Source organism: Notolabrus celidotus, chromosome 22 (assembly GCF_009762535.1).
Source record: "Notolabrus celidotus isolate fNotCel1 chromosome 22, fNotCel1.pri, whole genome shotgun sequence".
NCBI lineage: Eukaryota > Metazoa > Chordata > Actinopteri > Labriformes > Labridae > Notolabrus > Notolabrus celidotus.
In genome coordinates, this window is record NC_048293.1 from 17,820,076 (window position 1) to 17,835,181 (window position 15,106).

A 15,106-nucleotide genomic window follows, 5' to 3' on the forward strand; every position below is an offset into this window, starting at 1 on the left:
TTTACAAGGATCAGAGAAGAAATTGGCACTGTGTCCACGAGGGGGTGCCAAAAGCGACAAAACAAAAAGGTTCCTCACAGGAGCTTTAAAATACTAACACTGGTTATTTGTTTTTTGTTTTTTTAAGATATATTGTGAGGCTTTTTGCCTTTATTCCATAGGACAGCTGAAGAGAGTCAGGAAACGTGGGGAGCAGAGAGCGGGGCCCTGGGACGAGGACTGTAGCCACTGTATGCGGAGCGCTTAGACCGCTAGGCCACCAGCGCCCCAGTGGTTATTTGGTTTATGAGAGATTTGACGATGAATCAAAAACCACAGCAGAAAATGCACATGATCAGGAATTTTCTGTAAACATTGCAAAGTACCAGCTATCAAATGTTAGCATTGCTGTTGTATTAACTTACACACTTGGATCTCAGGGTTATTGTTGTTGGTGCTTGGAGAAACCGAGACATTTGAAGATGTTTTCCCGGAATTGAGGTCATCTTGATGGCACTTTTCTCTGTCGTCTGACATTTTTTGTCCTTCATCTACTGCAAACCTACTGCCAGTTGCATCCCTAGCCAGTTTCAAGGGTATCTATGTTGAGCGGCTGCAGAACCAACTCGTTGGATGCAGGCGCACCACTAGGGATTTTAGACTCTGGTTAAAAATATCTGCCTGCTTCGGCCCCAACACTTCACTGCCACAAATGTTATAATATTTTTAGGGCCCCTGTCAGTCAGTGGACCATCAAAATGTCCTAATGTTTCTCCCACATGGCGCCCCTGCTAAGACTTCTTCATAAAGAATCTCTGACAGGAGATATATACAAACCTGCAGGTTCACTGTACAGGACAGTGCACTCTAACCAACAAGCTGCTCATGCCTGTTTATCGTTTTCATTGCTTATTCATATTTCACAAATCCACAATCATGAGTTGTGCCCACAGGACGTCTGTTTGAAAGTATTTCTTGTGGTTTAAACACCAGAAAAGACGGTTAATAGAGTCAAAGCCTGCTTATTCCAAAATAACACAAACAGCATTGGAGCCAGCTATTCAAACAACTTTGGAGTAACATCAATGGGATTCAGCATCCAGCAGCCTAACAGCCTTTTTGCTGCGGCTGAGCATTTATCACATCTCTTGCCTATCAAAAAGCTCTTCACTGACAGTAATGGGGCTGAGCTCATGCACAAGAGCTGTGGATGACTTTTAGAGTGGAAAATCCACAGCTGCTGCTGCTTTTGTACGTACAATGCAGAGGTTTTTTTCAGACTTTTTGAGGTACAAAACAAGCCTGGATTTGGCATCTAAGTGTGCCCAGTAGTTAAGCTCGTCCATCCTCTTCTACAGTCTGTCCCAATATCGATTATCTGACAAGAGAAAAGCACTACATCCTCCTGGTTCCTTCCTGCTGCCTCAACTCATTCCAACAAGCAGCAATCTGCCACAACATACATCACAGCCCCTTTAAAGTCAGATAAGAAAACCTCTTAATAAGATTACTGTGTCTTTCAGCATTATTATCCCTGCCAAGATGCTTAATCAGCACCTACGCGAACAACACAACCCAAAAATATCTCATGCACCAACAAAAAGAGACCCAAAAACCCCTCTTCCATATAGAGAATATTCATGTTCAAAGAACACCAGTTTAACAGCATTATCTTCACTTTTCTTTATTTCTGTTTTAATACTAGTCCAGCTTTGATGTATCATAATGGAGGTAGATTGCCATCTAGTGGGTAAGTCCTGTAACACATGAGGTACTATTAGAAAATGTGACCAACTAAGTGCAAGTGCATATATTGAGCATTGTTGTCAGTAATTTTAGGTATTGCATACATACCACATCAACTGAATAACCTCTTAAAAACAAAGCTTCAATAGAAACAAACATTTCTTTGCAATAGAATATGCAGAACTGTGATCTAAAGATGTATTCTGTGCATAAATTGCATGTTGAAATTTCAAATTGTGACCATTTATTCCATTATTATGGGATTCCGCAGGGAAATGTCAGTCTTTCCATCTCATTCTTTATGTTTTTCCTTTTTACTATGAACACAGCGCTATGTTCATGGCAGTAAGGATCCATTTTATACTAACTTTTAGATGTGGCATCTATGGCCTCACAGCAGAAGAATTTTTGAGATTTAGGTTCCTCTCTCTACTTCCTCCACTATCTTTTTATTTGCCGGAATAAACATACATTTTACACAAGTTTTGTCGTTTGGTTACATTACCAGAAGATGTAAGTATGACTCACTTTGAACTCAATCACTTCTGTAAGTATTGAGTCTTCAGTTTTAATATGAGGTGTGACGAAACAAATGAAAATCCTCCACCCTGAGGCGATGACTTTCCAGGGATTTGTGGATGTTGTGTGACGCACACAGAACTCCTCTGATATTTCTACATTTAGCTCTTATTCCCATATCAACACCTATAGAGAGCTGCTATATAGATCGGCATACTCTGATACTGAACACAGCTTTTAATTATATTCGCTTATCTCTTTTAAGCTTCTCAGGCAAATAAATAGCAGCAGCGTCAGACAGAAAGTGCATATCATAGATAATTCTACTAATGGATGTATCTCAGACCACTTCTGTAGAGGAGCCGGTCTAGACAGAGTCCGTTTTCAGTTTTATTGGAGCTCAGCTTGGCTTCCATCAGGCGGTCAAAGGCCACACATATATTGAGGAATTATAGTCCAGTAGTTCCTATCTCTACTTGCTGCAACAGTTTTCTGACTGCAGTTTGCATGTGCACAGAAGATATGCAAGTGAAGTGCATATCTTTAGTGCACACATAAGGCAGTTAAGGTGACACACAAACTTGTGTATTAGTGTAGATGTTGTTCTCAAGGTGGACTGCTGGTTTTTACAGCAGATTAAAATAAAGTTAAAAGGGAAATATAGATTATCAAAAGTTAACACTTCTTTTCAGCAGTTCCATAAATCAGCTCATCCCTTGAAATATGTGAAATGTTTGACAAACATCCCATCCACCTGTCATGGCACAAGCACAGCACCACACTGTTGGATTCATGGATGCCACTTTGCTTCCTCTTTCTCATTCTCCCGCACTTCAAAAGCACAGGAGTGGGGTGACAGGCCAGGGGAGGGGGAGCCCCATTGTTAATTGGCCTTTTCAGCAGAACAGAGAGGTGAAGGAGGAGAAGTAAAAGAAGAAGAGGACCACAATAGGGTCCCAGAACAAGAGGGATGCACCGCCTTGAAAAAAGATAGACCAGTCGGAGCACAAATAGACCTGCAGGGCTCTCCTCAGACAACCCCAAACTGAGTGAAAGAGGCAATCAATCATGTGGCCTCCAGCTCAGACAGAGCAAATGGCCTGTGTAGCCTTGATACAGACTGCAGGATGTTTTCAAATTATGTGTCCTGATGCAGGAGTGGTTCAGAGTACACAAGTTTGAGGTGTTAGTCAGCAGACAAACAGTTTCCTCACATCTCGCTCCTCTGCTGCAGCCCCTCAATGGGACGATAGGTACTCCTTTACCCACTTCAATAAGGGGATGAAGCTCAATTAGCATTTCACAAGTCCCCCTTTCCTCCTCCATTGCAACCTTCCCCGCGGAGCCCATGCTTTCTCTGGGGGATTGTCCTGTTTTGGGCCCTTGTTGCCGTTGGCAGGGTGACAGTATTCGAGTGTGCAAACTTGTGCTATTGTCCACGGGCCAGAGGGAGCCATGGAGACCCCATAATATGACACAGGAAAATGTTTGCTGATGGCAATTCTATGGGCTTTGTCCGACTCTTTCTCCTTCATGACGACTCGATTTAAGTCTCTAAATGTTTGACTACAAATGCAGGAGTGCTATCCAGCTCCTTCCCCTTTGTCCCGCGAGGTTTGAATGAGTAATTCAGCCTTTGTGTCGCTCGATTGAGGGGGCAAACAGAAAGACAAGATTCTTGAGCGTTCAAGCCCCTTTCCATGGTTATGCACTCTTTAGATCCCCCCTCCCTTAACCAAATCCTACAGCTGACATCACCCCTGGGGAGGGTATGAGGGGTATCTGTGTTACAAATTTTACTCCTCCAGAATAAAGTTAAAAGGAATGCATATTTCAGCACAATTTGCGCACATTTTTATTCCCACACACTCTGGATTTTAGGGGATTTTGGGCCAACGCGAAGAAATCACCGTGTAGGAGAAATATCGCATCCCCTCTGCGGCTTTTTTCCCTCAGATCTCCATGACAACAATTTGCAATGGTGAAGAATTCGATACCAGGGCGCTTGGAGGCTGATTGGGGTGCATTGTGAGGGGCCTGGGGTCGCTGATTGGTTCAAGGAAAGCACCATAACTACAAGGAGTTTATATTCATTCAACTTGTTGAAGTGCTCCTACTGCAGCCTGGAGAGAAGTCTGTGCTTGGACTGTGGCTTCCAGAGTCTGGATTCATCAAGCAGTGGTGAGTGGATGGCTATTAATCGCTGAATTAGATTTGATCAGAGGGATGTAAACTCAATCGATTGCAGGGTTCCTAATACAGGATATATCGCGTAATTACGCACGACCTGAACATGTTTTCTGATTTCCCTTTAGATCCAAATGAGGGACAACACATTCTGACATGGACTGATCTGACCACGATCTTTCAAAATGGCAAACGCAGACAGTGAGGTCAAGACATTGCTGAATTTTGTGAACTTGGCATCCAGCGATATCAAAGCGGCCTTGGACAAGTCCGCTCCGTGCAGACGCTCCGTGGATCACAGGAAATATCTGCAGAAGCAACTTAAACGTTTCTCCCAGAAGTACTCCAGAGTCCCAAGGTGCCATGCGCACAGGTCGGCTGAGTATGGGTGCGTGAAACCGGTGGGGACTGCTCATCAGAGTGTGAAGGTCGCAGACAGGGCCAGCAGCTCGGATGCGCAAGGTGTGGAGAGCACAGGCAACGCTGTGGAGCAGGTGCCCATGAGGAAACGCCAACTCCCAGCATCGTTTTGGGAGGAACCCAAGTTGACCCAAACTAAGAGGGAGCACTCACATTTGGGATTGAAAAAGCACCCTGCAGTAACAGCTGATGGCAACGAAAACGAGAAGAGGAAAAGGAGTTATGGTGATGACGCAAAAGCCGCTCTGTCTGCGGAAAAGGAGACTCTTAAATTGGACCTGAGCTCTCATCACTGCGTGAGTGTGTGCGCCTGCTGCCCCTTCCAGTACCACGGACACCAGGTCCTCCACAGTCACATTGTTGTCCCCCACGCGCACCCGGGGCTGTGGAGCAAGGCAGCTGAGACAGAGAGACTCGAGCATCCTTATGGACAGAACATACACACGCACGTGGTGGTCAAACCAATACCGACCAAACCAACCGTTCAGTCCCCAATCTTCAGCGTGTTTGGATTCATCTAAGCACTCCTTTTTTATGTAAATAAGACTAATTAACATGTTATGTGGTGCACAAGAAACTCTTCCATTTTCAACATTTTTACATGATCCCCAAGCACTTATTGGAATGCTTCTTATTTTTGTATTGTTTCAATCTAAAGGACTGAGTTGCACTTGCAGAACAACGTCATCGCTCTCTTACATGCCAGTCTGATGCCTTCAAGTGTCTAAAAACTGACAGTAAGTTTAAAGGTTTCTACTTTTAGGCTTCTACAGAGAAGACTGCTTTTTTAAAGTACCAAAAGTCATGCAAATAAAAGAAAACATCCTGTTTTAGTTTCCTCTTTCAACTTTGAGAATAGAAAGTGGGACGTAGATTGCTTTTTCTTTGTCAGAGTAATGTTTGATATAGGCACATTTGAAACAATGACTTTTATTTTTAAATAAATGATTCAACTTTCCCTTGAGAACTGCTTTGGGCACTGGATCATTTTCACTCTAACTCAGAAACTACAAAACATTCAGACGGACACATTAAAGGGACTCATTGTCACATTACACAGGTTATAAATAGATATAAAGAGCTGCTTTGAGGAAACCATTTAAAGAGTCCAGATATTAGTTGCATTTAAAAAAGGAAACAAAACATGATAAATTTAGTCCCATCTTTGATGCCTCTATTGTTTTTAGTTCATCTCAGAGTCAGTCAGCGTGGCTCAGGTATCTGATAAGTCTGTCTGGCAGAGGTAAACTTGAAAGAGATCTCAGTCTGAGTCTCCCCATTTGACTCCGAATCCTAAATCTGCAGAGGTGCAGAAGAGGACGAGGTGACGCTGTGGATGAAGGAAAAAGATAAAGATAATTGTCACTTTTGTTCTTGTAGATTACATCTGTGTTGTGTGCACGTGTGAGGAAGTGAAACAGACACATTTGCATGTTTGGATGTAAATGATTGATGAGATATACGTACACAACTTCCTCTTAACAGCAAGCCATTCTTCCCGGCTGTCCAGTAGTTCATTGAGTTTGCTGCACAGCTGAACTTGAGCAGCATGCTCCAGCAGAAGGTCTAGGACCGGTCCTGCTGATTTACACATTACTGGTGTGGCGAGCCACTCACAAAACTGCAGGAACAAAAACAGCCAAAAGTTAAATTATGTTCAGTTTAAGCTTCATGATATTCATTTGATTGTTCTGTTTATTTCATACCTGTGTTGCTCTCTCTGGTGGCTCACTGCAGTTTAATGGAAGCATGTGGTCATACCCATTGCTGCTAGCACTTCTTATATGGGTTCCATCTGATGTTGGGTGAGGACCACTGCTGTATGCACACTTAAAACAGGAGAGGGCATTGCAGCCATTGTCCAAAAGGCACTTGAGCAGAGGCAGATTATTCATGCAGAGCGCAACAGCAGCAGGAAATGTTGCTGCATAAGACGGTATTCTGGCATCCATATCAGCACCTCTGTCTAGAAGTAGAGACACAGTGCGGACACAGCCTCGCTGTACAGCCATCAGCAGTGGACTGACAGGGTCCAGGCTTAAACTAGCTCCAGCGTTGAGCAGCACTTCTGCTGTCTGTGTGCTGCCACTGGCAACAGCAAAGTAGAGGGCTGTGGAACGTCGGTCAGCGTACTGGATGGAGTGACAGTGGGTCAGAGTGGCGTTTACGTCTGCACCTGTCTTGAGGAGCACAGCTGCCACCGTGTGTCTGTCGTGCTCTGCTGCCAGGTGGAGCGGGCTGACACAGCTGTGACGGAGAATGGCTCGGCTCGTCACTGAGACCAGCAGGGACAAGATCCTGAACACAAAGAGCAGTGTTTGTAGTTTTTCATAAATTGTTTTACAATAACATTTTAACTAAGTATTGGGACAAATGCTACATTTCTTTGCATGAATATCAACCTCCTGGTTTGTTGTTTCACATTTAGCAGAGTTACATCCAGGAATTCAAGTAGAAATATTGGTAAAAATTATATTTTTTCTTAATTATCCATCAATTATTTGTTATTATAGAATATTTTTTTCTCAGTTCAAAATTATGGACTATTATGGAGTTCAGAGGGGGCTAATACCTCTCTAAGGCACTCTATGTTTTCATCGATATGTCCTAATCTAATAATACAGTAGTAACTTGTTATTGTATGTAAACTTACTCATGATGACCGTACTGGGCAGCCACATGCAGCGGCAGAAGTCCTGAGTTTGTTGGTTTGTTGGCATCTGCGTTTTTAGCCAACAACACGCTGACAATTTCCTTGTGGCCATTTTTACTCGCCTCATGCAGCGCTGTGACACCATCACACGTCTGCATGTTCACATCTGCCCCTAAAAAACAACAAAAATGAATCCTTTAGATAAATAAAACACAGATTAAATTAACAAAGTAATAACATAGTGTGCCAGAAAGTACCTTTCCCAACAAGGTAACAAAGTGTCTTCAGTTGCCCTCGCTGAGCGGCTACAGTGAGCGGTGTGATGCTGTAGGTGTTGGCGGGATTGATTGTGGCCCCGGCTCTGATGAGGATCTCACAGATCTCTGTGTTGTTCCTGGACACAGCCTCATGGAGGGCTGTCCATCCCTGACCACAGCGCTGGTTCACTGTGGCTCCATATGACAGGAGGAGGCTCACCATGTCCACGTTTTCCAGCTCACAGGCTGCAGACACAGACAACATACTGATTCATTTCTGACACACTTCACTGTATTCTAAATGTCTTTAGTGATTGATTTCACTGCTCTACCTTTGTACAAAGGGGTTTCTTTGTTCTTGCTGCTGATGTCAGGGTCGGCGCCGGCCTCCAGAAGACACCGCACACATGACAAGTGTTCACAAGACACAGAGAGCAGCAATGCTGTCTGCTCCTGCAAGGTACGTTTGTCCACTGAACCTGGATGGGCTGGAGCAGACATGAACATATTAATTTCACATATTTTAGAAATTCTTTGCAAATCTTTTCATTTCCAAGTGTTCAAAGGGCCACAAATGATGCTTTCGGTGTCCTACCCTTCAGTAAACTCTTCAAGCACTCAGTCTGTAAACAAAAAGCAGCATCATGTAGAGGTATCCACCCATCTTTGCTCTCCCTCAGCAGGCTGTGAGGAGCAGATGTTGCCAGATCATTTATAGCCTTCACATCCCCTCTTCTGATGGCAGAGACCACCGGGTCAACATCCCTTAAAACAGAAAAAATTACAGTCTTTAATATGTTTAGACATCAGCACTGTTTGTAGGCTCAATCAAAATCTGACCTTAATTCTAAGAGAGATTATCTTAGTATCTACATTCACCTAAATACCAAGCTTCAAGTGGTGTGGTGTGATAAAGTGTTATTAAATAAATACAAATAAAACACTATTAATATCATATTCTTCCATAGTTGCACATAAGACTCCAATATCATAGAAGGAACCCGAACACATACATATGAATAGACGCTCACATGTAGCCCTCGGTGTCAAACACAACAAAGACTCACTCCAGCTCTGACGCGACGCTCCTCTCACCGTCCCCTCTTCTCCGGTCTCCCCTCCGTCGCGTCAAAACATTACTACATTTACCCCCGGCGTTTCGAAACTGAGATAAATACTCAGAGTAGCTGAATTTCGTCATGTCTGATTGTAAGCTAAGTCGGTTTAAGGGGTTATTGTGTCCTCATAGCGTGGTGCGGTGGCTGGGGGAGCGCATGCAGCGCTGCGCCGGGCTCAGCTGTGCTTTCTCAGATTATTTTGGGACTGTATTGTCAGGCGGCTGGGTGAGGAGTTTATCCATATATGTCAAGAGACGCGGACATGCAGAGATAAGGCAAATAGCACTGGAGATAGTACAGTCCAAACTAAGATGCCTCTCCCCAGATAGCATTTTTTGGTTCTAAAAACATTCTGTTAATGTTACAAAGAATACTACTGGTGGCTTTCAGCGGGAAGTTTGCTTTGTGTTCACATAAGGTTCTCAAGTAACCTTCATTAAAAACATTCATAAAATGTTAAGTGACAAGTACGGAAGAAGATTAGGGCCACTGAAAAAAAATTTAAGGTCAAATTTTTTAAAAATTATTATTCTGAGAAAAAGTAATCTCAGATTTCTGACTTTTTTCTCAGAATTCTGACTTTTTTGTCAGAATAATAATAATAAAAAAAAATTGACTTTTTTTTTAGTGGCCCTAATCCTCTTCTGTAGACAACAGTGCTCGAGTATAATGCCTTAATGTTCTTCAAACATTCTCAGCAGGAAATTTTCTTTATGTTCACAATTTGTTCTGAGATAACGTGCTCTAAAAACATTCTATAATCTCTGACCCAAAGAATGTTATCAAAACATCCATTGAATGTTAAAGATAAAACATTCTATCTTTGTGCTAATCAAATATCACTGTAATTCTTAAACAAAACATTTTCTGGTTTGAAACGTGAGAAACATCCTGAAAACATTTGTTACAGTTTGCTTTGAGAATGTTGCTCATTTGTTATTAAGTAACATTATACACTGTAAAAATGACAACTAGCAATTGTTGAGCAAACAAACGTCTTCTGATTAATCAGACTCAAAATTATAGCTTACACATATGTAACTAATAAAATTGCATTTTCCCAGCAAACTTCTCCCTGTCGTTGACCTAATAAGGATTTCCATGTCAGTGTAACAAGGGTATGTGAGTTGCAATCTTGGCGCGCTTGTCTCGTTAGTCAATTTACATCTGCGCATGCCCAGTAAACTCCTCCGGGGTTTCCCAGTGGCCAGCGCAGAGTGGACTGCACCTGAACGAGTCTTTCTTGGTGGATGAAGTTTTACGGATGCATCAGAGACAGTCTCCCTCAGCTGGTAAGTAAATATGTTTTAAATAAAATGTAAATAGAAGTGTATTATTTTAACCTAAATTGGATTTGATTTGTATTCAATCTCTGAGTTAGCTTTGTTCGTTGAGGGTGGGAGAGGGTCAGTTTGTGGGGTTCGTTGGCGGGCATGATTAGCATCAGAACAAGATTAGCTAGCTGTCGAATACTTCCTTGACTCTCTCTCACACACACACCGCCACACATCGCACACAGACTCACGGTGCAGACACTCAAATCCGCTAAATAAACGGTGTATGTGTTTGTGTTCGGTTAAAAAAACAGGAGATAGTTTCTTGACACTCTCTCTCTCTCTCTCTCTCTCTCTCTCTCTCTCTCTCTCTCTCTCTCTCACTCAGTCACACACACACACAGCGCAAAGACGCGCGGTTCGGACCATCGGACACACTGAAATCCGCTAAGTGAACGTGTGTTCGGTTCAAAATCAGAAGATAGTGTAATATTGATGCTACGAGACAAACTGGTCCGGTTTGCATGGGCTCTATTGTCACCTTAACACAAGCTACTGTGGGCCGTAGCCAACGCCAAAACAACAACTCTGATAATTTGGCTCTGTTTCATTCATCACCTTTTTCCGTCCCTCTCTACTCACTCACACACACATACACCTCCCGCCTCTATGCTAACTCACCCAATCACAAGCATTCTACCCCGTACAGATCCCTGTCATAGGTATCAGCAATGATTGACAGGCTTACAGCCTCTAACATAATGCTGGTCTGCCTCTGTCACATTAACTGACATTAGGGAAAACTCCGTAGTTGCTATAACATTAGTCTTCATTTGGACATTCAGTAACTAAACACCATGGTGGGAAACACCATAAAACCAATCATCTACTATAGATAATAGATTCACACACAGTGCGCACAGAACCCCGGCGCACACACACTTAAATCCGTTAAATGAATGGTGTGTGTTTGTGTTTGGTCCAAAAACGGGAGATAGTTTATATAACCACACACACACAGCGCGGGCCACAGCGCGCACAGAACCCCGGTGCGCACACGCGCACACACACACAAGTCCGCTAAATGAACGGTGTGTGTGTATGGGTTCGGTCCAAAAACCGAACATAGTTTATAGAGTCACACACACACACACACACACACACACACACACACACACACACACACACACACACACACACACACACACACACACATACACACACACACACACCCACCACTCGGTGCGTGCCATAGCGAGCGAGCGCGCGTGTAAAAGTTTATACTAGACAAAAGTATTTCATAAAAGATGAAAAAGAAGACTTCTGTAGATTACAGTGAAGTGTTTGTAAACTTGAAGTCACTAAGGGGATCATAAATACTGTTTTTAAACATGCTTGTGTGCGTGTTTGGCTCAAGGAGTATGAGAGTTGAATAAAATAGTCAATTTAAGTATATTAGAAGAAATATTTTACGTGGTATAATTGCTTTGTTAAAATGTATGAGGGAGAACAACGTAATCAGATTTACAGTTTGTCATTTTTCAATGTTAATGAAGTGTTTTATGATGAAAGTTACTTAAATACAGCATTTAGTATTTGTTGGATATCTGTAAGTAGTAGATAGTAAAATTTAATTATTTGAGCAGTGGTAAACCAAATGTCTGAAATAAATTTAATTAACATATTGCTTTTCATGTCATGATGATGATTACAAGAATAGTGTTTAGAAGTTCAATGGTACTTGACTTATGTTGCGTTGTACTTTTATTTTAAAGATTCATTATTTTGTACAGAGTAGGCTACTTAAAGAACAGGTTTATTATTGTTACTCAGTCATCAATGCACTTTACCTTGTGTAAATAAAGCACATTTTATAATAGGATTGTTGAAATCTTTAGCCTTTTTTGGCATGGCTAGTTAAAGGATTAGAAACATTATTGTCATTGTATGCAATACAAATACATTTTGTTGGGGACAATCTTACAAAATTGAAAAATACAAACAGCAGATTGAAGAAAAGAGTAAACAATGCATAGTATATAAAGATGACACATAAATGATTGTAGTGCACAGAGTGACTGTATTGCAGCAAGCTTCAAAGTGCAGTAGTGATACACTCTAACTTAGAACACTAAAAATATGTTTACCATTTTTACTAAATTCACTTGTTCCTGTGATGTCATCAAAAATAAATTATCACAATTTTTAGGGGAAACTTTCTGGTTAATCAGACATTTAGGCCACATCAAATAGTCTGTGAAATATTGTTGGAATTTTGAATTGAAATCAGGGCTGTAATGTTATAGTTATTTGCAAATCATGATGTCTGGAAAAGAAACTGAATATGTCCTGTATTTGTCTCTCATTTCAGGGTTGGATGCATGCAGTGCAAATTTTGCAAATTTACAAGTTCCAGTCAAGAGACCCTTCTAAAACACTGTCGTCTTCGTCATGGAAAAGGTGCACGCTGGCCTTGTATTCATACAGACTGTGTATGTGTGTTCAAAACACCTGGTGCATTAAGATCACACCTCTCAAGGTCACACACATCTGTGAAAATCCAGGAAAATTCAACTTTTCAATGTGAATTGTGTCATTTTAGAGAGATTTGCAGTGACAAAGCGTTTTTGAACCACCTTGGCCATCATTTAAAGAATCGTGAAACTGTGGCATGTCCATTTCTAAGCTGTTCCTTCAAAACAAATTTGCGTCCAACTTTCAGTTCTCACAGGAGTCGAAATCATAAAAATTTTACACTTAAAGATTTTAGAACCTTAGCCAGAGCCAGTAGTGAACACGGGGCAAATTATGATGAACAATCTGAATTTGAAGCAGGGACATCATCGCAAAATAGTTTGAGACCAGATGATGCTGATGAGACAGTCGAAGATGTGGACAGTGAGACACTTCAGCACAAGTTGGCTTCTCTCTTTCTGTCAATGCAAACAGTCTTACATGTTTCTAGAGATTCAATACAAAAGATTGTAGAGGATTTGCATGACCTGCTCTCTTTTTCTAGCAATGAGACTCTCAATAGTGTCAAAGAGATCCTTACAAAGCATAACATTGTAATAAGTGATACTGTTTTGCAAGAAATATCTAATACTATTGTTCAAACTAATCCACTCCTTTTAACAACATCTGAAAAAGGTTCCCTATCTACTGACCATAGAAGGAATTTATATTTCAAGGAACACTTTAGTGTTATAGAACCTACAGAATATCTTTATGACACTGCCCAAAAAGATGCATTTGTGTATGTTTCTGTCACTAACATACTTGAGACTTTACTAGGGCGAGCAGATTTTTTGGACAGAGTTGTATTTGATCAAGAAACATTATCTGGCAATTTTAACTCTTTTCAAGATGGCAAATATTTCAAGGAAAATAAGCTACTGAGCCAGCAAAACATTAGTATCAGTTTGGCATTGTATATTGATGATTTTGAAGTTTGTAACCCTCTGGGCACCTCTAGAAAACTTCACAAGATAACTGCAGTATATTGGGTTCTTCTAAATTTACCAGCCAGGTTCCGATCAAGTCTCACTTCAATTCAGCTAGCTCTCTTGGGTAAAAGTGTGGATGTCAAACAATACGGTTATGAAAAGTTTCTTGAGCCGTTGATTAAAGATTTAAGGTGTCTAGAAGAAGAGGGAATTTTTGTTGAAGTTGTTGATCAACTGGTAAAGGGCACTGTGTTCTGTGTGTGTGCCGATAACCTCGGAGCACACAGTCTTGCAGGGTTTTTTGAAAGTTTCAATGTTGATAAATTCTGCCGGTTTTGCTTGATAAGTCGGCAGCAAATAGCTACAACTGTAGAAATTGATTTTCAGTTGAGGGATGTTGATCAACACAACACTTTTTTGGAAGAGCTCAGACAGAATGACAACCTCCAAAGCATTTGTGGCATAAAAAGTGATTGTGTACTGAGAAAAAATCTACGGTTCTTTCATCCAATAACTGGATTTCCCCCAGATGTTTTGCATGACCTTTTTGAAGGGGTTATCCCTGTAGAATTGTGTTTGTGTTTAAAGAATCTGATTTCAAAAGGTTACATTACATTTGATGCATTAAACGAGTGCATAAATTCGTTTCCTTACAAGTATTCAGACAAGGTAAACAAACCACACAAAATTCCTAAAGGAAACTTTGCAAAATGCAGTGTTGGTGGTAATGGACATGAAAACTGGACACTTCTTCGCTTACTTCCTTTCATAATTGGAAGAAGGATACCAGAACAGGAGCCTGCATGGGAGATTTTAATGGACCTTAAAGAAATTGTGGACATTGTAGTGTCAAATAGACTCTCAGAGGAAACATTGTGTTACTTGTCTTGTAAACTACTGGATCATCGCAAGTTGCTCACCAGCACCTTTCCGGACTTCAGATTGAGGCCAAAACACCACTTCATTGACCACTACCCACATCTTATTCGCTGCTTTGGACCTTTAGTGGAATTGTGGACATTGAGGTTTGAAGCTAAGCATAGCTTCTTTAAGAGGGTGATCCATGACACCCGCAATTGGAAAAATGTGCTGCTAACTCTTTCCTCAAAACATCAGCAAATGATGGCATTGCATTTGGATCGTCAAAATCTTTTCAAGCCAAAACTATACATTGAAAATGTGACAGTGGTCAGGGTTTCAGAACTGGATCCATCACTTAAGTGTGAAATACAAAAGAAATACCCACATCTTGATAGTGTCTCTCTTGCAAAATCAGTTCACCTCTATGGAACACAGTATGCAAAGGACATGATTGTATCTGCTGGCCAGTGTGGTGGCCTTCCGGAATTCCACAAGATTGCAACAATTCTTGTCAATGCAGAGCAAGTGACTTTCATTTGTAAAAAACTTTCTTCGTGGTACCTTGAACATTTCAGGTCTTTTGAGCTGGTTGAACACCACTGTGCAGAAATTATTCTCTTGGATCAAGATATGCTCGCAGATTACC

At 41.4% G+C, this 15,106-nt stretch overlaps 3 protein-coding genes across 9 annotated transcripts in view; 2 read left to right on the forward strand and 1 right to left on the reverse strand.

The window, feature by feature from the left end:
• The first annotated feature begins 4,213 nt into the window (after positions 1-4,213).
• On the forward strand, positions 4,214-5,679 carry LOC117806198 (protein FAM181A-like). Of its 2 annotated transcripts, XM_034674980.1 has the most exons (3): positions 4,214-4,425; positions 4,560-5,387; positions 5,510-5,679. In XM_034674980.1, the coding sequence occupies exon 2, from the start codon at positions 4,617-4,619 to the stop codon at positions 5,370-5,372; it is 756 nt and encodes a 251-aa protein (XP_034530871.1). In that variant the 5' UTR covers positions 4,214-4,425; positions 4,560-4,616; the 3' UTR covers positions 5,373-5,387; positions 5,510-5,679. The 2 variants fall into 2 exon arrangements, with proteins under 2 accessions (XP_034530871.1, XP_034530870.1); XM_034674979.1 differs by having other exon boundaries at positions 4,215-4,425; positions 4,560-5,679.
• An 86-nt stretch (positions 5,680-5,765) lies between these two features.
• Positions 5,766-15,106, reverse strand: part of LOC117806196 (ankyrin repeat and SOCS box protein 2-like) — a 21,185-nt gene continuing 11,844 nt past the window's right edge. For 2 of the 3 annotated variants that reach the window (XM_034674977.1, XM_034674976.1), the window contains exons 3-9: positions 8,357-8,526; positions 8,094-8,249; positions 7,762-8,007; positions 7,505-7,676; positions 6,558-7,149; positions 6,319-6,472; positions 5,766-6,181 (exon numbers count right to left, since the gene is read on the reverse strand). In XM_034674977.1, the coding sequence (XP_034530868.1) occupies positions 6,051-6,181; positions 6,319-6,472; positions 6,558-7,149; positions 7,505-7,676; positions 7,762-8,007; positions 8,094-8,249; positions 8,357-8,526 (1,621 nt within the window). In that variant the 3' untranslated portion in view covers positions 5,766-6,050. Of the gene's footprint in view, positions 6,182-6,318; positions 6,473-6,557; positions 7,150-7,504; positions 7,677-7,761; positions 8,008-8,093; positions 8,250-8,356; positions 8,527-8,828; positions 9,196-15,106 lie in introns of those variants that run through there. The other variant, XM_034674975.1, reaches the window with a different exon arrangement.
• Positions 9,911-15,106, forward strand: part of LOC117806194 — a 10,941-nt gene continuing 5,745 nt past the window's right edge. Inside the window, exons 1-2 of one of the 4 annotated variants that reach the window (XM_034674973.1) lie at positions 9,911-10,171; positions 12,525-12,613. In XM_034674973.1, coding sequence (XP_034530864.1) covers positions 12,605-12,613 — 9 coding nt within the window. In that variant the 5' untranslated portion in view covers positions 9,911-10,171; positions 12,525-12,604. Of the gene's footprint in view, positions 10,172-12,524; positions 12,614-12,655 lie in introns of those variants that run through there. The other 3 variants (XR_004629625.1, XM_034674974.1, XM_034674972.1) reach the window with 3 other exon arrangements.

What these genes read in the sequence shown, in the direction of transcription:
- LOC117806198 (XM_034674980.1), top strand. Translation starts at nt 4,617, where the DNA reads ATGGCAAACGCAGACAGTGAGGTCAAGACATTGCTGAATTTTGTGAAC.